The sequence below is a fragment of the Petaurus breviceps genome, unplaced genomic scaffold (genome assembly GCF_028583685.1).
Source record: "Petaurus breviceps papuanus isolate PSGF00001 unplaced genomic scaffold, PetGlider_PUasm1.0 42, whole genome shotgun sequence".
In the NCBI taxonomy this organism is placed as follows: Eukaryota; Metazoa; Chordata; class Mammalia; order Diprotodontia; family Petauridae; genus Petaurus; species Petaurus breviceps.
The window spans coordinates 2,483,269-2,509,501 of NW_027186325.1; the positions used below are offsets into that span (position 1 = coordinate 2,483,269).

At 37.2% G+C, this 26,233-nt stretch overlaps 2 protein-coding genes across 8 annotated transcripts in view; one reads left to right on the plus strand and one right to left on the minus strand.

The window, feature by feature from the left end:
• CUNH5orf22 (chromosome unknown C5orf22 homolog) overlaps positions 1 to 7,345 on the minus strand; it is a 24,317-nt gene extending 16,972 nt beyond the window's left edge. The window contains exons 1-3 of one of the 2 annotated variants that reach the window (XM_069100759.1): positions 7,076 to 7,345; positions 4,902 to 5,047; positions 1,993 to 2,142 (exon numbers count right to left, since the gene is read on the minus strand). In XM_069100759.1, the coding sequence (XP_068956860.1) occupies positions 1,993 to 2,142; positions 4,902 to 5,047; positions 7,076 to 7,156 (377 nt within the window). In that variant the 5' untranslated portion in view covers positions 7,157 to 7,345. The remainder of the gene's footprint in view (positions 1 to 1,992; positions 2,143 to 4,901; positions 5,048 to 7,075) is intronic. The other variant, XM_069100760.1, reaches the window with a different exon arrangement.
• Positions 7,346 to 7,528: 183 nt separating this feature from the next.
• The window catches only part of DROSHA (drosha ribonuclease III), a 114,432-nt gene continuing 95,727 nt past the window's right edge, over positions 7,529 to 26,233 (plus strand). For 2 of the 6 annotated variants that reach the window (XR_011170854.1, XM_069100758.1), the window contains exons 1-5: positions 7,529 to 7,692; positions 8,049 to 8,107; positions 14,640 to 14,701; positions 20,816 to 21,661; positions 25,769 to 25,873. Coding sequence is in view for 5 of the 6 variants with exons in the window: in XM_069100758.1 (XP_068956859.1) it covers positions 20,823 to 21,661; positions 25,769 to 25,873 (944 nt within the window). In the remaining variant the exon portion in view is untranslated. The remainder of the gene's footprint in view (positions 7,693 to 8,048; positions 8,108 to 14,639; positions 14,702 to 20,815; positions 21,662 to 25,768; positions 25,874 to 26,233) is intronic. The other 4 variants (XM_069100752.1, XM_069100757.1, XM_069100756.1 and 1 more) reach the window with 3 other exon arrangements.

Below are 26,233 nucleotides of genomic sequence, written 5' to 3' on the forward strand. Positions count from 1 at the left end.
TTCTGTATCTGTGTGAAATTCATTTTTTTAGATAATCTAGCCAAATTTCAATGACTATACCGCACTTATATTTTGCCTTCAGAATCAACAAAGAGCAGAACCTGCAGGATGAAAAACCTGGGCTAGGCAATCTCTGAGACACCTTTTTAACTAGCAGATTTGGTGATTTTTGTAAGAATAGTTAATATTATTCCCCACCTCCCCCGCCCCAAAAGCTTCTGTTGAACATTTAGCTTAACTGCTTAAATGAGCAGAAATTACATCAATATATCAAGGCATTGTGATTTCATTAGAGTGATAATTCAATTTGAGGAAGCAGATCACAAACTGTGTATAACATAAAGAATTAAGTGAACTATCTGAGGCTTAAAAAAGTTAAGTGACTTGCCCATTATGCTCAAGCTAGTAATTGCCAGTTCAGAGGTAGAATTCAAGCCCACGGTCTCCCTGCCTCCAAGTCTGGCACTCTAGCAATAAAATAATGTTTAATTTTTATTAAACCTGTTAGCTATCAGGTCAGGCTCACATTTTACAATATTAGTTCCATAAGTTGTCCTACACACAACTTGAAAATAAACAATTTTTATTATGTATATAAAAATCCTGCCAGTACAACTTTTGTGTTATAAAAATCAGTATTTTAATGGCTTAAAGTTTTTTATTTAGTCATAAATATACAGCAAAGTTTGTTATACTGGTGTACATAATGTAAACTAATTATGTGTAACATATGCTATGATAGATGTGATTTATTATATACTTTGGAGCTAAATTATTTATAATTAATGATCTGAAAAGGCCACTCTAGTTCTAAATATGTGATCCTAAGATGGAAAATCTAATGCTACAGCCAATGTTAGTAACTGCATGAAAATGATTGCAACAGTTAAATACAAGTGAAAAAAAGAAATACCTTTATTTAGTAAGTTGGTCTGTGAGATAGACTTAATTTTATCTACAACATTATATTTGATCACTCAATTGTTGATGACAAAATAGTATGCAATAACACAAAGGGAAAAACAGCAACATATTCTTGAGTTTTTTTGTAATAAAAAAAAACCACACTAACTGAAAACTAGACCAACATATTCTTAAGTTTTCGAAAAGAGAATATTTTAAAATACAATTGTGCCAATCTCACTTAAAATTTGGAAAGGCAGTCTAGTACAGTGGAATCCTGAAAACAAAAATTCACCAAAATTTACACATTAAAATAAAAATCAGCAAACAGGAAACATTTAATATTGGCAGTGGTTTCAGAAGAGAATGATGAAATGGGAATCAGAAGGCCTGGCTTCTAACACTTAATCCCTCTAAGCCTCAGTTTTCTCACAGGTAAAATGGGGATAATAATTGATGTTTGTACTACATCTCACAGTGTGAGAGAATACTAGTTTTTAGCTGAAAAGCACTAGATAAATATGAATTATCAGTGAGATGAAATGAGAAAATATTTGGAAAGGAAAATAAAATAAGAAAAAAAGGATCTAATATTATGTTACGTACTCTGTAATATAATAGGTTTTGCATCATTTAATCAAATGGCCAAAGGGACACTGCTTGCCAAAGAATTAAAGTGAATTAATGACATCACTCATGTGATGAAACAAGATTAGAATTCAGAGTTCTATTTTAGAACAACGTTATAATTTAAAAGATCTGAACATCAACTTAAGGGCAAAACATAAAAGTACAATGTGTATTGTGAAAGTGCATTTGGATGGTAGAGAGAGACTGGATTTATAAATGAAAACCTGGATTCAAATACCAGGTCTGACAATTACTAGCTGTTTGGTTCCAGGGCAAGACACTATATCCCCATCTAAGCCTTGGTTTTCTCATCTTACATCACAGAGCTATTGAGACAAGGGCAATCTCTAAGTTTTCCAAGGCCACAAAGACATGAACTCATTATCCTATTTAGCTATGACTAAAAGACACATGAAGCATTCAACCCTTTTCATTCCTACAGAAATGATAATGTGTTACCTGATAGTTGTAGTGGAGGTATCTTTGCCTACTAAAAAACAATGTTTGCCCTCCTTGATTTGCTGAGCCCATGATGGATGGAGCCATATTACATGAGAAAAATGACCTGCATAAACTACAGGCATAATCCAGTTCTCAATACTCAATTCCCTAGAAAAGAAATGAAAGAAGAAACAATTAAGTCATAAATTATATAGATTTTCATTTAAATCTAGGAAATACTCTTTATGTAGTTGATATGCTATAGCTATAGAAATATATACTTTTATCAACATTTGCTTGGTTTTACTTTAAAATTCCAAACTACAGAAAATTGCTACTGAAAGGAATGAAAATGAAAGAATTACAGTACTTCCCTAAGGATTAATACCCCTCAAAAAAAAAAAAAAAGCATGGTGGTAGGAAACTGTTAAGTGGTCTTTTGTAAAAGGAAAAGGAAATATACAGTCAAAGAAAAATGACTGAATAAAATCTCAGGAGAATGAAGTTGGACTTGTGTCAGAGATGCACGAATAATTCAACATTAGGGAAACAATCAACAATTATTTTTAAAACAGAGTAATGTGGCTCAGGGGACAGGTATCAAGAGTCAGGAAGACCTGTATTCAAGTATCATCTAACATGGTTTAATGACCTTAGGAAGGGCACTTAATCTCTCAGTCACTGAGGCAACTCTCTAACACAATAAGCACAAAGTAGGGACCTCTATGCACAGGAGGGGGGCGGGGAACAGAAGTGTGAAAGCAGAGTTTCCTCACCAAGAATTCAAGATACCAATGAAATCACAGGTCTAGACAAGAACATCACAAACTACTTGATTCTATCAGTAGATGAAACAGAACATAAATGGAAGAATCACATTTAAATGATTGTGTCTGTGTATATGTGTGTTTGACCAAAAGTTAGCATTATTTGCAATGGGGAAACATTAGAAGCTTTTTCAATAAATAAAGGAGTCAAGGAAGAAATACTAGAAGCTTTTTCAATAAATAAAGGAGTAAAGGAAGAATGTCACTGTTATGTGACACAGTCCTATAAATGTCAGTTATAGCAGTAGGACAAGAGAAAGAAACTAAAGGCATAAGCATAGGTGAAGAAGAAAGAAAATGAATCCCTATTTGCAGATAACACGATGGTTTCCTTGGATAATCTTATAAAGCAAAAAAATGGAGACGAGCTTGGATAAAGGAGTAGAATACAAAACGAATACATGAAAATAAACAGCAGTTCTATATATCAACAACAAATAAAAGAGAAAATAATAATGTTAATTTGTGGTTTTCTAAGTAAGTATGTGGCTGTAGGGATCTGTTTCTATAATGACAAGAGATAATGAGGAAATGCATGATCAGAAGAGGAAGTGAGTGGACAGGTGGAAGGATAGAATGGTAACAAATAGTTATTCAGTGTTCTACTGGTACCACAGAAATGTTCAAAAAGCTAGCAGGTCCAAAGCACACTGGATGAATTCTCCATGGAGGATCTTTGAAGACTACTGGCAAGAAGCAGAGGATGAGATGGGAGGAATTGATTCCAACTTGCAACAAGAAAGGAGTATTACGATATTTAAGCTCATGTATCCAATGAGGCAATAAGGTACATTATTTACGACAGGTAGTTTCATTCTTTTTCCTACAAACCTATTGTGACATATTCTGTCATATTTTGAGAATGTTTTAAAGGAGATTTAGGTTTCAGGTAAGAAGTTATGGCCTTTGAGTTCTCTTCTAAATAAGATTCTCTAACTCAGAAAATAAGGATCACAATTGAAATTATATAAGAAAACTTCTCAAATTGTCCATGACCTAGAGCTCTACAATAGAGTATATACCCCAAAGAGGTAAAAGAGAGGAAAAGCCATTTCTGAGTTATAATGCCCCCAAACCTCAAAACAAGTGGATGCCCATCTTTTGGGGAGTGACTGAACAAACTGTGTTATGCTACTATCACAGAATATAATTTGATGTTGAAAAATTACAAACATGAATAATTAGAAAAAACACAGGAAGACTTGTATACAGTAAGGCAGAGTGAAAGAAACAGAATAATAATAAAAATAATAAATTTAATTATAACAGCAGCTCATATATACCTGGTCTTTAAGGTTTACAAAATATTTTATATACATGATGAAAACACTAAAAAGCAGTTGAAAAGATTGCTTTGCTTAAAATTTTTTTAAAATAAGCACTTATTTTTTCTCTTTGTTCCTATTAAGACAGCAAAAAGAGAAAAATATATTCCCTGTAACAAAAGTGTATAGTCAAGGAAAATAAATATCCACAATAGCCAAGTCCAAAAATGTCTTGTCCTGAATTGTAAGTTCATTAACTTTCTGTTAGGAAGTGGGCAGCATTGTTCAACCCTGGTTTTCTGGAATCTTGGTTGGTCATTGAATCAATCAGCAACTCTGCTTAATTGTAATGCTCAATCTCAGCCCTGGAGAATTGATAACAAAACATCTTTTCATTCTCTCAGTAGAGCAGTGGGATAAGCAGAAGTAGAATATGACACATAATATCAGACAGTCTTCTACCTGTTGGTTTTGCTTACATGTATTTCTTTTTAACAAAGGAAGGTTCATGGAGGATAGGGAGGAAATACAGAGAAAAAATGGGGTATAAAAACAAAAGGCACAATAAATTTAAAACCAAAAAAGACTATGACCACTTTTCAGCAAAACATAGCACATTACAAATAGTGCATTAAGTTATCTGCTCAAGCTTTTATTCCGCTCCTATATGTTTTGTAATTCAAAGCAAAGGAAAAAAACAAAAACATATGCTGTGGTTTGATTTGACTCAGGACAAGTTAAACTTAAAGACAATTCTACTTCCTTAGTTACTGAACATCTATAGAAAAAGTTGTTTCAAACACATGAGAAATGACTAATATTGAATATACATTACCCGAACAGAGCTTCCTTGTCAAACACAGTATCTGCTGGCATATTCACAGGAATAAGGAGGTCAGGATGTGAATCAAAATGAACAAAAGTTATTTTACTGGCAGGAAGATGTTTTGAGCCAATAGCACGGTATATAAAAGGCAAAACCTGTAAGAGATAAATGGAAGCATAAATGCATTGAGCTGACTTTAAGAAAAAAAAACATAAATGTATAGTATTCCATACTAAGAAAACCTTAACAGAATAAAGAGCTAAATTTTAAATGGGATAGATGTAGTATTATTTATTGCTGATGACGTCCAAATTGCTATTTCTAGTCAGTGTACTTTCATTCTAGTCCTGTCTCTAGAAATAACTACTTGTGTGATCTAGAAGGCCTGCTTAACTTCTTTGGAATTTAAGTCTCCTCATTTATAAAATAAAGGTTTTAAAATGGTTGATCTCTAAGTTCTTTTTTTTTAGCTCTAAAATTCTATGATTCTGTGACTCTCTCCTCCTGGAAACCCCCATTAACTAAACTCTCACAACATCTCTCTAGGATATATATATACCCTAATGATGACTTAAAGGCAAGGCTTCCTAAAAATATTACAGATCTGGGGTGGTGACTGTAATCTGCTGCACAGGTAAACCCAAAACAAATTCATTATGTGAATTAGATTTTTAAAAGAATGAATTAATTCTGGTTTTTAAAAGTTCAATACTACAGTCCTACTGGTTGCTACAATCAGCCTGAGCTCAAGGTCCAAATACAGAGCAGGGAGTCTGTCCTTTTCCTTTCTACCACTGGGAATGAAAAGGTGATCTATAGTAAGTGCCTCCACTTTCTCTCCACTCACTCTTTTTTTTTTTTTTTGGAGGGGGGAAGGTAGGGCAATTGGGGTTAAGTGACTTTCCCAAGGTCACAGGCTAGTTTTGTGTTAAGTGTCTGAGGCTGGATTTGAACTCAGGTCCTCCTAACTCCAGGGCAGGTGCTCTATTCACAGCTGCCACCTTGACCTCTTTTCAGCCTTTAACATTATGGATCACTCTCCAGAATTGATACTTAATAAACGTTTACTGATTGAGTGGAATGACTCCCAAGAAGGATACATTCCTTCCTTTTGTACTAGATTAAGAAAGAGGGCCTTTTTTTAAAAAAAGCAATTGGGGGTAACTTGCTCAAAGTTACACGGCCAGTTATTTTTGTGTGGGTGTTAAGTATCCGAGCCCCAGAACCGATTCCAGGTCTCGGGGCTCTGGGGCGGGGGGCTCTCAAAAGGGCCTCCTCTTGACAAGTGTTCATCAACTTCGGAAGGTGCGTCTCACTCTGAGGAAATAAACTGCAATTTTGACCTCTATCTCTATGTTATGTGGCTACTTACTTGCATTACCCAATGTATCCCAAGACAATTTTCTAATAACCCCATCTGTGTTTTGTTTGTACTTAGTTGTTTGCATGATATCTCTCCCACTTGGACTGTTTTGCCTTTCTTTGAACCTGAAGCTCTTAGTACAATACCTGGTACACACCAGACATTAATAAATGTTTGATTCATTCTTGATGCAGGTTCTCTATTCATTACTCCATGCCTAACTCTATTACTCTAACAATGAATCCCTACAAATCTCAAATTAAAGTAATTTGAGTAGTCCTTTAAAACATTAATACCACAGATCAACCAATTAACAAGTCTTAAGCGCCCACTATGTGCCAGGCATTGTGCTAAGAGCTGAGGATAATACCAAAGACACAAAAGTTTAGTTCTGTCCACAAGGAGCTTACAATCTAATAGAAGAGAACATGCAAAAAATACACAAACACACACACACACGATACATACATGACAAACGGTAAATGAACGAGAGAAGGAAGGCTCTAGAATTGAGAGGGGCTGGGGAAGGCTTCCTATACAAAGCGGGATTGTAGTTGGGCTTTAAAGGAAGCCGGGAGGGGGGAGGGGCATTGCAGGCTGGGGGGGGGGGGGGGGGGGGGAGGGGGGGGGGGGGGGGGGGGGGGGGGGGGTTAACGGGAGGGGGGGGGGGCAGAAGCCTGGACAGAGAGGAGTGGGTGGGCTTTGAAAGCCAAACACAATATTTTGTATTTGATCCTGGAGTTTACTGAGTTGGGGGAGTGACATGGTCGGACCTGCGCTTTCCAGTCCTAGCCCTGACAGCCGGGGGCCGAGCTCTTACCTCCTGGTGATCCTCCACTACCCACACGGGTAACTTCGGATAGAGCCTGAGCTGGGGCCGCTCGCCGGGGGAGTCAGTCATTTTTATCCGCGCTCAGAACCTCAAGGTCTCCAGAGTTCCGAGATGGAACCTCAGGCTTGCGAACGTTCCATGGGAAGAGGTGGAAGAAGAGCTACGGGCAGAAATCTCTGCTCAAAACCAAAACGCTACAAAGCTCTCAAATAGCAAAGAAGCTGTCAACGGAAATACTAGCTGTCACCCGGATGTGGAAAGAGGAAGAGAGGGCCGACCCGGCTTAGATCGCCCCGCCCCGTCGGGGACGCATAGCGTTGATTGGATATTCTAGACTTTGCTCTTCCTGACGCAACACGCTACCTTACCAATTTCGGAGGGAACCTGGAGCGCATGTGCCCGCCGCAGGGCTGCCTCTCGCGCCGCAGTCCTGTCCTTTAGTCCCTAACTTCCGGTTCCGGTGGTGCGGGCTCGCCTGCCGCAGCGTCGGCCCTCCGGGCTCCTCCCTGTTTTCCCCCCTGGTGGCGGCTGCGGTAGCGGCGGCTAGCGTTGGCAGGGCCCGGGCTTCGCCCCCGTCAGCCGGCTCTCCCGGCAGCTCCCCGCAGGTAAGAAGCGAGGCCCATGGATGGAACCTGGTTTGCGGATGTCTGTACCGGGACGCGCTGTCCACCGTCCCTGGGGAAGCCGCTGTCTCACGGAGGCGGGGCGGGGGTATGCCGGGGCCGGCCGGGGTCTGGGCTCGCTCCTCGCCTCGGTGGGGTCTGGAGCAATCTCCTGGCCCTCTCCCAGCCTCAGTGATGCTTAAGCCTCTCGGGCCCGGGAGTCCGGGGTTGAGCCGGATCGGATGCGGCACCCGTGAGGGAAAGTGACCCCCGAGGGGATGCCTCCCTGAAATAGCTGCGCGGTGGGGGCGGGGAAGGAGAGCGGGGCGGATTTCAGATTTCTCTTCTTTGATTCATAGGTTGCCATGGGCAAAGAATTCATCACCCAATGGACAGCCTGCTGGTGATGAGCCTCTCTGTACGTAGCTGGGTTGGTCCTTGAAAAGCAGTCAGTCAGCTTTTTGTTGTTGCTGCATGCATTTTGCATAAATTATCCTTTCTTTAATCTTAACCTTTTTTAAGGGGTCTGTCTAAAGAGCTGCACCTGCTTTTCAGATGGCTTACTTTTGGGGCGGGTGGGGGTAGATAATTTTCCCACTTAATGGTACAAGTCTTTTCCTTTTTTAAGTTAAATTTTCCAGTTCATGCATTAGATTACTATGTTTTTGGAAGTTTAATTTCACGATTGTTTCATTTATAAATTAAAAAACTACCAAGAGGTGTAGTGGTATAGTGGATGGAAGTGCTGGAGTCAGGAAGACCTGGGTTCAGATCCTTTCTTAAAGAACTAGCTGGGAACAAAAAAAAAGAGAAAAGAAATAACTGGGAGAGCTACAAGACATCTGCTCAGTTTTAGTTTCCTCATCTATAAAATGGGGCATAGTACTTAACCATTTCTGGGTTGTGGTGAGGATTCATTTGAATTAACATATGTAAAATACTTTGTAATTGGTAAATACCACACAAAGCACTGTTTTGAGATTATTGTTATATATTGTGCTATTTCATGGTAAACAAGGCGTAAGCAAAACACCATGCAAAATTGCAAAAAAAGCATTTCTTCCCCTGCAGTAAAAATGTCTCAGATTTAGATAATTGTCTTATTTTCTCTCTTGAACTTCATTCCTGCATTACCAAACTGCCTAGTTGACATTTTAAACAGAATGCCCTCAAAATCAACATGAGGAAAACTGAACTTATCCCCTTAAATGTAAGCTCCTTGAGAGTAGAGATTGATTCCTTATTTGTATTTGTATTCCTGTTGCCTACCACAGTGCCTGGCACATGGTAGTCACTAAAATGCTTGTTGACTGATTAACCTTCCTCCAAAATTAATGAATCTTATGAACCTCTCTATTTATCTTGGTACTATCATCCTTCTAGTCACTCAGATTTGCAATCATGGTGTCATTCTTGACTGAATCCTGACTGTCATTTATTCTGTGCATCCCATCAGCTGTCAACTCCTGGGCTTTTGCCTCCAGGCCTTAAGTGGTCTCAACTAGACTTGAAATAGCCCCCTTCTTGGTATCTCAAGTCTCTTTGTACTTCCATTCATCATTCCCTTCTCCACACAGCTGTCCAAGTGATTTTCCTGAACTGTATGGCTGACTACATCACTCCTCTACTGAATAAAATTGCAATGACTTCCTAAGATTAAAGATCAAATAAAAACTCTTTTGATTATAAAGCCTTTCCAACTTTGTCCCTATTTAACTTTCTGCCTTATTATTATGTTACTCCCTTTCACATATACTGTAGTTCATCCAGTTTGCTTACTTAGTGTTTTTCATACACAGTGCTTGAAATCTTTTCTGTGTCTCTGTGTTGACTGGGCTCCAATGCCTAGAATACATTCTCTCATCATCTCCAGCCCTTACAATAAGAATCCCTAGTTTCTTCAAGGCTCAACTCAAGGATCACATACATGCTGCCTGTCCTGATCCCAGCTGCTAGTGCCTTCCTGCTAAATTTACCTTCTATATATTGTATACATTTTAATCTCTCTGTCTATATTTCTACACACATCCCCTGGTTAGAATGTACACCCCTTAAAATCAAAGATTTTCATTTTTGTCTTTTAATACTCAGTCTGGCACATTGACTGGTACATAGTAGGTCCTCAATAAATGCTTATTGATTGATATAAGGAATACTGGTATATAAAATACTTGTGACAGCTTTGTGAGGTTGGTAGTGCAAATATCACTAACTTCATTTTACAGATGAAGAAACTGAAGCTCTAATAAATTTTTGGCCTAAGTGACATAGGGAGTTGTTGGCAGGGATAATAGTCAAACCGAAGTCTTCTAATTTCAAGTCCAGTGTTCCTTCTACTGTAACACTGTACTTATAGAGAAGCATATCCTGTAGTTTATAATACAGTGTTATAGAGAAGTACGTACTGTGTAACACTGTGCTCATAGATAAGCATGTAATAAAAATGTACAGAGGTAAGTACTGTTGTGACCTCTAGAATTCAGTTTCATCATCTATAAAATTGGGATGTTGGATTAGGTCATCCAAAAAAAAAAAAAAGCATTTTATTTGAAGCTTCCAGTGTAGAAAGATGAGGATTAATTATGGCTCCTCTTCACACACTTAAAATTTTTAAGCTTTAAAAATTTTGTTTTCCAGATATTTTGACCTTTTGAGAGTAGTGGTAGTAAATTTTAGGCTTTGGGGAGTGTGGTGGAAACCAAAGAGAGGTGATGAGGGCAGGATATGAATGAGAAATGTTAGGAAAAGGTATTAAAAATATAATACTGAAATAAAGGAATATTCAGTGTAAAAGTCATTCTTGTATGAGAAATCCCACTGGATTTATGACCTTATTCATTCAAGAGTATCCTCCAGCAATGCAGACTGCAACCATCTATCCCTTTGCTTATTCTGTATGACTTTTATCTATCCTCTAAAAGATTTTTCATAAGGTGTCTACTTAAGATGTTGGAGGCCTTCATTTCACTTGACATTGCTATCAGTGGAACATTGGCAACCTGTCATTAATTCCTTGTTCTTGCCTCATGAATAGTCTATATTTTCTTCCTGTCTTACAGTTTCTTGATGACATCATTTACTCCTATTCTTCAGAGTTCTTGTTGTAACCTACTTATTCCATCATATGCTTCAATTTCCCTCCATATGATGCTCATTTTTAGTTCTTCACAGGCAGTTGTATTCCATGTTTTGCTACCATATAGCAGCAAAATTTTAATAGCAGTTTAAATTGTTAATATTAAAGAGATGATCCTTTGCTTCCATGGGAAGCTTGGGGTAGATAAAGGAGCTTTGTGGTTTCCTCAAAGCAGTCCAACCTATTTGCCACCTCTTGCTCAACTCTACCCAGTCACTTCAAGCGTTGTAGTATGTTCATCTAGAAGCATGTTGAAATTTAAGTAGTAGACGTTTTTCATCCACTTGGTTTTTCCTGGGTAGATAGATAAGCCAAACTTCTTTGATTACAGATCTCTTCCAGGAAGCTTTGCAATATCTCAGGACTTTTGATGCAGTCATCACATTGTCTTCTTTGAGCAACAACATAGGAAGGACCTCACTATCCACAGAGAAAAGCTCTTCAACCCAAACTCTGCTCTATCTCCTCTGTCAAAGTGACAAATGCATTTCCCTGTTCTATGCTTTGCCTCATGATTTTGTGTTTTATTTTTAATCATGGGTCAGTGAACAGTATTGTTTCTGTTATATCTTTAATTCAGATAATATTAAGGTTTATTATATGCTCTGACCCCCTAACCTTCACCATTTGTATACTTTTCTTCTCATGAATTCCAGTTATGAAAGGTAGCAAGGTCTGCCTCTTTTTTCCTTCTTTATAAACTAGTGTGTACCCTTTGCCCTCCCTTTTCTTTCTTAAAACCTGCAGAACAGAACAGAGCATTCTGTTTTTCTCTATTAATTCTCTCAGTATCTTTTGAATATATTAAAGTTCTGAAGGGATATTTGCTTTTTTTTTTGCTTATTACAGTGTTAGCACTAAATCACCATGCAGCTTTAAATTGTTCAAATAAATTTACCTAAGTTTCTCTTAAGTCTTGTGTTTGCATTTCAGAGCTCATATTCTTTTTATCAAAGGCTTGAAAGCCCTCTTCCCTTAAAAGTCCATGTTGTTTTTCCTTGGTAGGATTTGTATAGCTATTTAAAAAGCTGTTATTCTTGATTGTAAGCTAGAAGATGCAGTGGGTAGCGCTCGACCTGGAATCAGAAACATGTGAATTCAAATATGGCCTCAGATACTTTTTAGCGGTGTGACCATGGGCAAGTCACTTAACCCCTGTTTACCTCCATTTCCTCATCTTTAAAATGGGAATAGTAATAGCACCTACCTCCCACGGTTGTGAGGATCACATGAGATGGTAATTATAAAGCAGTTAACACAGTGCCTGACACATAGTAGGTGCTATATAAATGTTAGCTATTGGAGTGGCCAGGTGGCTCAGCGAGTAAGAGCACTGGCTCTAGTGTCAGGAAGACCTGGGGATCAAATCCAGGCTCAGATACTTAGCACCATACCCAGAAATAACTGGCCATGTAACCTTGAGCAAGTTACTTAACCCCGATTGCTTTAAAAAAAAAAAGTTAGCTATTATTGCAAACTTTTATCTTTCGCTTTTTGGAATATTTTTCCAAGAGCTCCTCTGCTTTAAAAGCTAGAAGCTTCCATGTCCTGTGTGATCCTGCTTGTGATTTCTTTTTTTCTATTTGCTTGTAGGATTTTTTCTTTAACCTGGAAGAACTAGATTTTGATTGACATTCCTCAGATATTTCCTTTTGTATTTTCTTTGAGGAGGTGATTTTTGGATTCTGTATTCATTTTGCCCCCTGGTTCTCATGAATCTGCTTTCTTGAAATATCATTTTAATACTATCTTGAAATATCCGAGATTTTTCTATATTTTATCCTGATTTTCAAATATAATAGTAATTCTTAAATCGTCTCTCCTTGACCCGTTTTTTAGACCAGTTATTTTTAATGTACAATGCCTTACATTTTCTGATAATCTTCTTGAATTTGATCTAATATTTCTTGTCTCATGAAGTCATTTATATATCTTTGATCTACTTTAATTTTCAGGGCAACTGTTACTAGAGTAGGATATATCCAGTTCTTTTGAGCTTTTATTTCGTTTCTAACCTCTTTGTTTATCATCTCCTCTGTTTTTCTTGTTCTCTCTCCTGCTGGACTGTGAGCTCATTAGGCAGGGACCGTCTTTTGTTTTCACTGTATCCTTAACCCTTAGCACAGTTCCTGGAACATTTAATAAGTGTTCACGGACTGTCTTTGACTGGAAGGTATACATACTTATTCAAAGCCATAGTCATGGATTTAATCCCATCAAGGCCCAATTTGCTTTTTTCCAAATTAACCATAAATATTTATTCATTGCTTTCTGAATATTGTGCCAGGCAGCATTTTAAGCATAGAGAGTACAAAGAGAAAAACCAAATAGTCCTGGATGAACACTAGGAGCTTACATTGTATTGTGGGAAAACAGAAAAGTACTTACAGATTAAATAGGGCTGGGGAGAGACAGGAGCAACCGAGGGGAATCTTCAGTGTAGGAGCCCATGCTTAAACTGGGCTTTGAAGGAAGCCCAGAATTCTAACTAGGAAAACCAAAAAAGAGGATATTTTGCAGACTTGAGGGGGGCAGCTTATAGAAAGGTGCAGAGTGAAGATGGCATGTTATATATAAGGGACAGCAAGGAAACCATTTAGTTGTATCCTACAATTCATTTAAGTTCATATTTTATAATAAGTCTAGAAAAATTGTGATTATGAAGAGCTTAAGCCCCAAACTGAGAAATTTATATTTGATCCTAGTGACAATGGGAAGTTACTGGGTTTTCTTGAAAAGGGGGGTGACTTGGTTAGACGTATGCTTTAGAAATACTGCATTGACAGCTATGGAATATGAGTTATAGACTGAGGCAGCAGAGATAACAAGCTATTGGAATAGTACAGGTGAGAAGTGTTGAAGGTTTGAGGGGTAGTAGAGACAAGGGCTCATCTGTGAGAAATGTTATAGACATAGAAAAAAAGACTTGGCAAATGATTGGATATATGAGGTGAGGGAGAAAATGATACAGATTGTGAGTGACTAGAAGAATGATGTCCCTTCACAGAAATAGAGATTGTGGAAAGGGGAGTAGGTCTTTTATTTTATTTATTTATTTTTTAAAGCAATCGGGGTTAAGTAACTTGCTCAGGGTTACACAGCCAGTTCTTTTTGTGTGGGTGCCGAGTATCTGAGGCCAGAACCGATCCCAGGTTTCCCAATGCTGGGGCTGGCACTCTTACTCACTGCGCCACCTGGCCACCCCTAAGCATTTGGGGTTAAGTAACTTGCTCAAGGTTACATGGCCAGTTATTTTGTGTGGGTGTTAAGTATCTGAGCCCGGAACTGATCCCAGGTCTCCCAACTCTGGGCTGGCGCTCCTACTCACTGTGCCACCTGGCTGCCCTGGGAGTAGGTCTTTTAGACATAATGAGTTTGATTTACTTATAAGATGGACATCTAGTTTGAAATATCTAAGAGGAAGTTCCTGATGCAGAAGGAGAACTCAGGAGAGAGAATAACTATGTCTTACAGAAACGGGATTCATCTGTATACTGATGGTACTTGAATCTTTGGGAGCTGAGTTAATACTTACATATATCTTCAGTATATGACCATTATCAACTATTTTCCTTATTCTAGCTTCACTAACTTTTTCTTGTGCAAAAGCTTTTTAATATTATGTCTTCAAATTAATGTATTTTAGCTTTTATGATCTTGCCTGTCCCTTGTTTGGTTAAGAATTTTCTCCCTAGTCACAATTATGAAAAATACTTATCCATTTTTTTCTGATTTTTAAAAAAATGGCATGACACTTTATTTTTAAGTTTTTTATATAACTTCACTGTTTGATTTATGTACTTATTTTATACAGGAGGAAGACTAGAGCACAGGAAGGTGAAGTCATTTTTCTCAGAGCCTTGCAGCAAGTTAGAGGTAAAGATAACACAAGAAATTTAGGGGTCCTTGTTTTTTCATTGAAAAACTACTTACACCTACTGAGCCTGTTGGTCACAGGAGCATGTATCTAAGCCTCTCATATTTTTGAGACTTTGTATTTAATAAGTCAGCATTAGTTTGGGTCTTGAATCTTAATTCATTTCAATTTAGCAAACACTTTACTTGATTGCTCAGTATGCTTGGTGCTTTTGGGGGATATAAGATAAGGAGGAAAGATTTATACCCTTAAGAAACTCCATCTTTTTTTGGGAAAAGATATATCCATATGAAGTGCTGAAGTAAGAGAATAAGGCAGATGTGGTAAATGTTAAAATGGAAGGTCAGCATAGTATTATAGGATTTAGAACTAGCTAGGACTATAGAGAGCATTTGGGCCAACCAGCAAATCATGGAGAAAGTAACTGGCAGAACTTACCTGGGATCTTCTGATTCTAAATTCAGGGTTTTTTCCACTGTGAAAAGCCAGACTACCACCCATTCCCCAACTTTTCCCTGGACAAAAAACTAAAAAGCAGCATAAACCTTAGATGTTTTTTTAAAAAGTTGATGGAGTTGATTTTCCTAAAGTACAAGAAGGTGGTCTGATCCATTGAGTAGAGACAACAAGCAGATAAGAATATACAGATTAATTATAGATAGGATAAATAAGAAATAATTAATATAGGATAGGCACTGGAATTAAGAGGGATTATGAAAGGATTCCTGTAGAAGGTGGGATTTTAGTTGGTTTTTGAAAGAAACTGCTGGTGAACTGCCCAGAGCCAAGAGATAAGAGTGTCTTACATGAGGAACAGCAAAGGAGGTCTGTGTCACTGTATCCTAGAGTATATGGAAGGTTGTAAGGTATAAGAAGACTGAAAAATTGAAAGGGAGTGGCAGTTAGGTAGATAGATTACAAAGGATTTTGAACACTAATCATGGTAAATCTTCATTTGTGTCACAATTAATTAGGTAGGCATACCATTCAACAGGCTATTGCAGTAGTCCTGTGATGATTAAAAAGGTTTGAGAGATGTAGTTTGTGGGTAATTTAATCATTTTATTAATAAGGCCAGCAAATTATTAATAAAAAGATGGCCAATTGACCATCTCTCTTAGATCAAAGACAATCATGGAGGTGGGCTAAGAGATTATATGTTTTTTCGCAAGAGGAATGGCAATTAACTCTGATTGGTCAACATAGTAGGTGAGCTATATTAAAATGAGAGGCTGAGAATGACACCATGTCACCTTTGAAAGGAGAATCTATCTCTGTACTCAGACCCCTCTGCCCCAGTCTTGGAATATCTAGACAAATGGATCTGTCTCTACCCAAGCTTGATTGAATGGCCTTCATCTGAGATTAGAGATTCCTTGTAGGGTTGGGTTGGGTCAGATAGAGAAATTTAATTTGACCTTCCAAGACTGATGTCTGAATCATTAGTTATTGTAATCATTTCTCTCAGTCCAGGCATGAGATGATGAGGGCCTATACAATGGTGATGGCAGTGTCAGAAGAGGGTGTATTTGAGAAATCCTGCAAAGATGAAAATAGGCCTTGGCTGTGGGGGTGAGAGATAGTAAGGAATCCAGGATGGTGCTTAGTTTTTGAGCCTGAGGGACTGGGAGGATGGTGGTGTCTTCAACAATGATAGGAGAATTTATAAGGGAAAATGGTTTGGGGAAAGCTTACGAGTTCATTTTTGAACATGTTGAGTTAAAGATGTCTGAAAGGCACTTGGAGATGTGAGACTGGAGGTCAGCAGAGAAGTTAGATATGAGAATTAACAGCATCAAGATGATAATTAGAGAGAGGATTCTGTGAACATGGTGGAGTAGGTGAGAAAATTCCAAGCTCTCAAGATTTTCTCCCACAAAAGAGATAAAATAGAGCCTCAGGTCAGATAATAGAGTAGTAAAAATAAATAAGCATAGGGGTAGAACAGGGGTCTTGCTGGGACAGTTGTACTTGATCTGAAGAAAAATCCTAGGATGAGGTTTGGTCCCTATGAAGAATAAACACATCCAGGCTAGGGACTGCTTAAACAACAAACCACAAGCCATGGAATTAGCTGAGTTGGGAGACTACCTGGGCCCCAGGCATAGGAACTTTTATCCCCGAAACAATGAGGGGTGTTGGACATCAGAGCTGGGGAAGATCGAGGGAATGTCTGTTGACCAGGAACATCAGACCCAGCCATGCTTCAGAGATAAAGCTGGGGGTAAGAAAGTAGCAGCACAAGTAACTACAGAAGCAGTAGGGCAGGGATGCTGCTGGCTATAGGCACTTCTAAGAGGGTGGAGGATTTGGTTTCAGTTCCAGGATCCAGAGTCACCACCCTGCCCATACCCCAGAACTAGATGTGATTACAAAAACTAAACTATTACAAATGGGAAAAAAAATGTAGAGGCAAAGGAGAAAGAAGCCAACCTGATTGAGTTACTGTGGGAATAGAGAAGACCAGGGTTTATCTTCAGAGAATGATCCCAAAGCAAAGAAACAAACCCTCTTCTACCCCAAAGTGTAATGTCAAACAGTTTATCTGCCCCCAAAAAAATTTATGGAAGAACTCAAAAGACTTTAAAAATCAAATGAGAGAGATTGAGGAAAAACTTTAAAAAAATAATAATTCAAGAAAAACAAGATTATGAAAAGAAAATCAACCAGTTAGAAAAGGAGATCCAGAATCTTAAGGAGGAAAACTACTCTTTGAAAATCAAAATTTTGCAAGGGAAAACCAGCAAAGTTATAAGAGATCAAAAAAATAATAAAACAAAAAAATAGAAGAGAATGTGTAACATCTCATAAGAAAAATAACTGATATGGAGAACAGATCAAGAAGAGAAAATGAGAATAATCAGACTATCTGAAAGCTATAACCAAAAAAAAGAATCTTGATATAATAGTACAAGAAATAAAGAAAACTGACTTAAAGCATTAGAACAAGAGGGGAAAGTAGAAATAGAAAAAGTCAACTGATGATCACCTGAAAGAGATCCTTTGAGGAAAACCCACAGTAATATTACAGACAAATTCCAAAACCCTCAAGTCAAGGATAGAATGTTACATGTAACATTTGAAAAAAAACAATTTAAATATGGAGGCGCCGCAATTAGATTCACACAAAACCCAGTAGCAGTGACACTAAAAGACAGGAGGTCTTAGAACACTATGTATCAAGGATCAAAAAGCTAGGATACCAGCCAAAAATATCACACACACACACACACGCACGCACGCACGCACACACACACACGCACACACACACACCAAGCTAAGCATAACCCTGAAAGAAAAAAAAAAGTGAACATTTAAGGAACTGTCTGACTTTCAGGACTTTAAAAAAAAAAAAACTTGAACTTGATAGAAGATCTGACATACAATGGGCCTGGCTAGGTGGCATGGCCTTGAGTTCAAATCCCGTCTCAGACACTTAACACTAGCCATGTGACCTTGGTCAAGTTACTTAACCCCAATTGCCCTGCCTTCCTCCCCTTCAAAAAGCAAAAAACAACAACAAAAAAAGATTTGACATACAAGAGCCTAGAGAAATGTAAGGTGCATACCAGAGACTAATTGCACTCAAGGACAGATTGTTTACTTGTAGGTATATCTAAGATTTTTAGTAATTGTGTACTTCATAAGAAAGATTGGGTTAGACCTGAGTATGATATGATTTTTAAAAGTAAAACCATTTAGGAACAGCTAAAAAGAGTAATTTTACAAATGAAGTGTAAGAGGAAGAACTGACACATAGGAATTAGATGGAGGAGGAAGACTGTTAGTTTTGGAAACTGAACGGGTTCAAGAGGGAATAATACGTCTATATCCAGAAGAATGTAAAAGTCTTCTAAATTCAGAAAGATCAAATGCCAAAGGGATAGGGATAGGGGAGAGGATAAGGGATGGATCTCTAGAAGAGAGGGTGAGGGAACAGGTTAAGCGGGGAGGCATAGAAGGGTTTTTAGATTAATGGGAATGGGAGAACAAGGGAGGGATCCTTGAGGTTAAGGGAGGGATCTTTAGAGGGGAGGATAAGAGAATAGGTCAAAGTGGGGTATAGAAGGGTGTTTAGATGTATGGGAATGGGAGGATACAGGAAGATGGGAGTATCATGTGACAAACAGAAGACCCATTGACTGGATCATGGAATAATGAAGGGGAGGTAATGTCCAGTGAAATTGGAAAGGTAGGTGGGGTCAAGTTATGTACGGCTTTAACTCTTAACAGAAGAGTTAGGGTTAGTTTTTGTCCTGGTGACAGTAAGAAGCCACTGGAGTTGGTTGAATTGATTTTTGTTATTTGTATAGTATATACATTTTGAACTTTTTGTAGTACATGGTATAAGATATACGTCCATACAGTTTTTGCCATATAGCATTCCATTTTTTCAGTAGTTCTTCTGAAAAGGATTTCTTAACCTCAGTAAAATTATGTTCTTGGGTTTATCAAAAACTAAGCTGTAGTTTTCAGTTTCTTATTTTTCTTGCCTTTCTTTTCTGTTCCACTGATCTACTTTTCTGTTTTTTAGCCAGTAACAAATAGTTTTTATTACTTCTTGATAGCATAATTTGAGTCTGGTAATGCTATGCCTTCCTCATGTATATCTTTTCTCATTACTTCCCCTTGAGATTGTAGACCTTTCAGGCTTCCAAGTGAATTTTTTTCTTTTGTCTAGTGTTAAATAGTATCTCCTAGGTAATTTGATTAGTATAATACTAAAAATATGTAAACCAACTTAGATTGTATTGTCATCTTTATTATATTTGTATAGTCCAACCATGAACAGTGACTAGTTCTCCATTTATTTGTCATCACTATTTTGTTCAAATGTTTTACAATTGTATTTATATTTTAAAATTTGCCTGTGTCTTAGTAGGTTAATTCACAGAAATTTTAAGCATTTTTTAGTTATTTTGACCAGAATTTCTCATATCTTCCTGGTTCTTATTAGTATGGTTTAGAAATACTGATGAATTCTGTGTATTTATTTTTGTATCCTGCTACTTTGCTGTAGGTGCTAATTATCTCAGATTTTTCACTGATCGTCTAAGGTTTTCCAAGTACACCCTCATACTATCTGCAAATAGAGATAATTTTGTCTCTTCTGATATTAATACCTTAATTTTATCCCCTTGCATTACTTGTATGGCCACAATTTCTGAAACTGTGTCATATAATAATGAGAAGAGTCCAATTCCATCTTTTACGTTGCTACTAAAACAGTCTCTGCCTCTGAGACAACATTGCTTAGTTGCACATTTTGCCAAGTTTTCTTTAGATTGGCCTTATATTCCACTGCTTCGCTCAGCTTTGTGAGACAATATCACCTACCTGTTCAAAAATCTTAAGTAATTTCTGTATTCTCTGTAACATAATATATAAATATTTAAGCTTGGCATTTGAATCCTTTCAATTTGGTTGTGGCCTGCCTTCTTTTCACCTTCCTTTATGTCCATGTTCCAGACAAATCAGCCTCCTTTTGTTTCCTGAACTAGGTATTCCCACCCATATCTCTCTCCCTATTCACAGACTGTCTTCAGAGCCTGGGGTTCACTCTTTTCTCACCTTTGCTTCTTAGATTTACCTTCAAATGTCATTAGGAAGACTTTGATAATGAGATGTTTGAGGTGAGACTTAAATCAAATTCACTTGGTGTCCAAAAGTGAGCTGGAGCCTCAACTACTCTTTAGAAACACAAAGGCATTTGAACATTAGTTCCTCAAAGCCTCAGTAACCCTGTGTACTGGACTGTGGATGGGATGCAGGGGGAGTCTTTTATTAGAGGGTATGAAGGATGATACCTGAATCTCCAGGAAAGCTAGAAGAAGAAGAAAGCTAAGGGCACCTTTTCTAGCAATTAAACTTGAGGAGCCCAAAGAAGTTCTGACTAGTTTAGAAGGAGAGCTTAATGCTGCCGTATGTGTAGTCTGACTTTATTAGCAAGACAGTATTTGGGACTGGACTTTGGAGGATGAATAGAAAGGAGGTAGTGGACATTGCAGTAGCTTGATAGGGTCCTGTCATTTGATAACTGCTTGGCTGCATTATTGTGAAACAAGGTTTTATATGATAAGATTTATTATATTCTTATTGTTTTAAAATTTCAGTCAAAGAATGTCATTCCACTCTGGACGAGGCAATTCCCGAGGACGAGGAGGATCTGGTGGAAGAGCTTCAGCTCAAACCTTCCGGCCTCAGAATTTGAGACAGCTTCATCCTCAGCAGCCTACTGGGCAGTACCAGTATGAACAACCAGTTGCCCCCCCAACTACTTTCACAAGTCCTCCAACTACAAGCTACTTGCCTCCCAGGCCAGATTTTGTCCCCTATCCCCCACCTGTGCCTCCAGCAGCACAGACTCCTGTTACCCAGTGTCCTCTCAGGCCACCTCTCCCCAACCATCAAGTAAGACCAACTTTTCCAGTACCACCTTGCTTTCCTCCTGTTCCTCCTCCTGTACCTACTCCTACTAACACGTCAGTACCTGGAACACCTGCTACACAAACTACCTTTCCCTATATGATGCCACCTCCTTCCCTGCCACCACCACCCCCAGTCATACCACCACAAGTTAATTACCCATCAGTTTATCCCACAACCTATTCACAGCAGTCTTTCCCACCTCCTAATTTTAGTAGTTACCAGAATAACTCTAGTTCTTTTCAGACCAGCAGTAACAATAACAGCAGTAGCCATTTTAGGCACCCAACTCAGTATCAGGTAGAAAAGCCTTCGAGTGAAAGGAGGTCCCCAGAAAGGAGTAAGCACTATGATGACCACCGGCATCGAGAACATAGTCATGGACATGGGGACCGACACCGGTCAGATAGTCATGGAGACCGCCGGGACAGAACCCGAAGTCCAGATAGGAGGAGACAAGAGAGTAGCCGACATAGATCAGATTACGACAGAGGGAGGACCCCCCCTCGTCACAGAAGTTATGAACATAGCAGGTAAGCAAGATGTCTGGCATTTTTTGATAAATTTGGCAAAGACCCATATACAGGCAAGTTTCCATTTATCTGTAACGTAAACCAGAAAATTGAAACATGGAATTTTTTTTTTTCAAATAATGGATAAACTGATTCCAGGAATTGATATATTTAAGCAAATGATGTAATATACAGGACCAGAGATAATCACAGTTCATTTAGATCTCATTCCACCAGTAACCTGTTGCTCTTATAATACTCTAACATGATCATTGATATACCTAATAATAACCCCAAGATAATGCAAGATTTTAAGTGCCTTGACTTATCTAAGAAAGATTTATTTGTACCGGTATAATTTTAGGGCTAAGTGTATATTGCTTTCATTTTTTGGAAATTGGTAATATGATTGGTGATATGATAGTTTTCATTGAACCAAATTATTTAGTTAAAACTAGCATACTTCCTCTCACTGCAAACCATTCTGGATAAATGGGAGTTTATTGTATGTTTCCTTCTCATATTTTTTTGTTTGTTTTAGAGTAAATGTGATAAGTGATGCAACTCAAAAAGCAACTTGCCTGGGTCAAATGTCTTAAATTTTTTTTACTGTGATGTTAATGGATTTTTCTTACTTATAATGGAGAAATTCTTGTTCTTCAAGCTACTATGTTCCAGACTTGTTATTTTTCTTTTTCATAAGACCAAAAATCTATAAACACAAGAAAAACAAAGTTTTAGAGGGAGAAAACAGTAAGTAGAAAATGATTACATTACTTGTGCCTTTTTATGTTGGTATGGGTCAGTATTTACTCTCATTGTCATGCTGATATGTTTCCGTTCTTCTCTTTCTCACTTGCAGTTTAATTAATTTTCCTATAGCATTTTTCACACTGAAATATATACTTTATATCCTCAGTTAAGGTTACAGCTCCTCACAAAAGCATATTCTTTTCTTCTGTTGGCTTCTCCAAAAAACATATCAGCTTTTTAGATTTGTTTCTGTATAAGCATTTCACTATTCCTCTGTCAATTTGAGATTGAACATATTGGCATTAAAGGATAATAACCATTCTCTGCCACTAAGAAGATGAACAGCACCAGTGAAGGAAGGTTCTATGTCCATTTCTTCTTTATGGAAAATGTATGTATATGTAAGGATTACAATGTATGCTGGATTCATGTAGTCTATAGGCCCTATGAATAGTAAAGGAACACCTAAAAATGGGAGAAGTGACCACAGGCATCACCAAATTGGGCACTGCCTCAGTGTGATTAAGACTTTTATAAGGAGCGAGAGGATTTTATTTAAGTTAGCAGTCTGAAATATGCTGGAGAGAGTGAAAATGAATAAACATCTTTTTATTTTTTTAATTCAGCAAGAACCAATGAGTCCAGTCATGTCCATTCACATTTCCAAAGTAGAGATACTTTGGATTATGTTTTCCAGATTTCTTAAATTATTTTGTGTTATAATCTTTAGGGAAAACATTTAACTGAGACTTTGAATACTTTGGATAGCTTTTTTTTTCCTGTTACTTTATAAAGCTGTTAGATAAACTCTTAAAATCACTTTATCAGCATTCAGCCCTTCCAATATAGACTTAGTTTTTGTTTTGTGCTTGTCTACAACCTAGGAATATCTAGATAGTAAGTATGTTTTAAGCTGAATCAAAATCTGTTCAATACATAATTGCTCTAAATTTTTTTTCCTTTTACTGTCATGGGGCAACTTTCTGGATTATTGCTGTTCTTTATAAATATCTCTTGATATATATCTACACACACACAAGAGTAGTGCCATAAGATAGGGACATTATAATCTCAAAAACACGGTGAGACTGCCTTACAGGAGATATCATCTTATAACAAAATCCATTTGATTCTGTTGGATGGCCTACCTTATACTTCTCTTTAATCTAAAATTCTAGTGTAAATTTCTAAAAGCAATTTAGATCAGACTACAACCTTGCAGATATAGAAATAAGATTGTATTTTAATAAATTAAACTAAAGTTTCATAAAACCTCTTTCTCTGACTTTATTTAGTAGAATTTGAAAGTATAGCACAGAATAATTCATTCTTTCTCAAACTCTGTCCTTTCTTTTTTTAAACCAAGGGTTCAGCAGTATAAGGACAAAATGGGCCTAACCAATTAAAAAAAATTATTGATGTCATTTTTTCCCATCACCATTTACAAATTTATTTCTCCCCTTCCCATTAGACCTAAACAATTGCTAAGGTGAATTTCATTTTTAAAAGGTTACATTATAGTACCATAAACATTGCTGACATGCTTAATCTAAATATACCAGACTACTTAATCTGGTTTTTCAACCATAACTGGGCACATTATTTAGTATCAGTAGTGTTGCAGGATCTTTGGAAGGGACCCAAAAGCCAACCATTCTAACCTATACCAAACAAAAGTTCCCCTCTGTAACATACCCAGCAAATGGATATCTAACCTACCAAAATGATCTGTTCTACTTTTGGATAGCTTTAATCACTAAGAAATTTTTCTATACTTCAAATCTAAATTTGTCTCTTTGTAAATTCTATCCTTTGTTAATTCGTTGTTCCCGTTGGTCCCAAGAACTTTATATCCTCATACCTTTTTAAAGGATAACCCTTTAAGCTATTAAGCTCTGTAAGCCAAATATGCCTAGTTCCTTTAACGTATCCTTGTATGGCACAGTCTCATTCTTAAGGCCCTTTATCATCCTAGTTAGTTTTCTCTGGATGATCTCTAGGTTATCATTTTCCTTTTAAGTGCATATTTAAATTAAAAATTCTATCAGTTTTTTAAAATGATTTCAAATTGACTTCTTTTTGGAATATCTTATGTGGAAATTATGGTATTTTTCTTTTCAACAGTAGTCTTTTATTATGTTTAATATAGAATTAATACTACAAGAGAATTGAATTTAGCTATCATTTCAGGGTCACATCAAATTCAAAAGCCTAACATCTTGTGCTCTTCTTTTGGTGGACACCACTTTTAAACTAGAAAAATCTTTTTAAAATACTGTGTACTCTTGTTCAACAGGCGTTACTGAAAAGGTATATATAAAGCAGATTTCTCCAAATTGAGTTCTTGACCATTCTGTTTTGTAAGTTCTGAATTTTATAAAGTAAAACATATTACTTGGTCACAGAATTCTTAATTGGAAACTAAAGACTGACTATTTTCTCAATGAAATCTTATTTAAGATCTCTACTTTCTGTATTAAAGGTATCATGGCTTTTCTCAGCCTTCATTCCATTTTGCAAAATCATTTGGTTATTTCCCTTTGCTTGATAGGTATCTTCTGATCAAGGGTCCTTTGATGATATTGAATTTCATTTTGGAAATTTATTTCCAGATATTCATTTAGGGCATAATTAAATATATATCTTTTTTTTAATATCACAGGATTTGACTAATCAGTTGATTTCATGCTAATTTAATTCCATTTTTTATTGTGAAATAGTTTTAATATAATTCAAGCTGTGTGTGTATATATATATATATATATATTTTTTTTTACATATATATATTTTTTGCTTTTTAGAGGGGGGGAGGGCAGGGCAATTGTGGTTAAGTGATTTGCCCAAGGTCACATGGCTAATAAGTGTTAAGTGTCTGAGTCTGGATTTGAACTCGGGTCCTCCTGACTCCAGGGCCAGTGCTCTATTCATTGCACCACCTAGCCACCCGTTAAGCTGCATATTTCTTAATCTCACATTTCAAGTTACGTATAATTTGATAGAATGGTATGTTTCTATGCAGCAGTGGGAAGTATGTTAATTTTACCTGACAGACTAGATTAGTAAGGATGGTGATTGGAAGATCTTCAGAAAAATTGACCATGATCAAACTGCATTTATTTTTAGAGTTTCAGGTGTGTTCTTTGTGAGGTTTGGTAATCAATTTTCATCTCCAATAAACATTGTGAAAGAAATTTACTTTTTTGTAAAATGAAAAGTTGCTTTATCTTCTTGAGGAATTAATGGCAAATAGCAAGCAAAATTAGAAAAATTGCTGTAGTGAGGCCTTTTTCTATGGAAGCACGTTGATAACAACAAATATGCTAGTGGTTTTAAGCTTTTCTATCAAAAACAGCTTTGTGTATTAAACCCTTTAAGAGAGCGAGAACGGGACAGGGACAGGGACAGACACAGGCACCGGGAAAGCCGAAGATCCCCATCTCCAGACAGATCCTACAAAAAAGAGTACAAGAGAACCAGCAGGTAAGACTTAAGGGGTTGGCTTTGGAGCCAGTATTAAACTAGGAAAGCCTAATTGTATTCATTCTAGATTTGTGATATAAAATAACATAACATAAAGTACAAATTTAAAATCTATACAAAGATGCTTTTGAAGACCTAGAAGAACTATTGACTTTGGAGATCTCTAACCATCAGAATATATATATATTGGTCTTAAAACTTTTCAGGTACATATTTGGTATGAAAATTCTGAAAGTAAGCATTTGTTTCTTCTTTGAAAGTCCCTTATTTACCTGTTTTGAAATAGTATTAATCAATGATAGTTACCAAATACTCTCAAAATGTCTCTGTCTAGTGAGGGTTGTGGCATAACCTGTAATC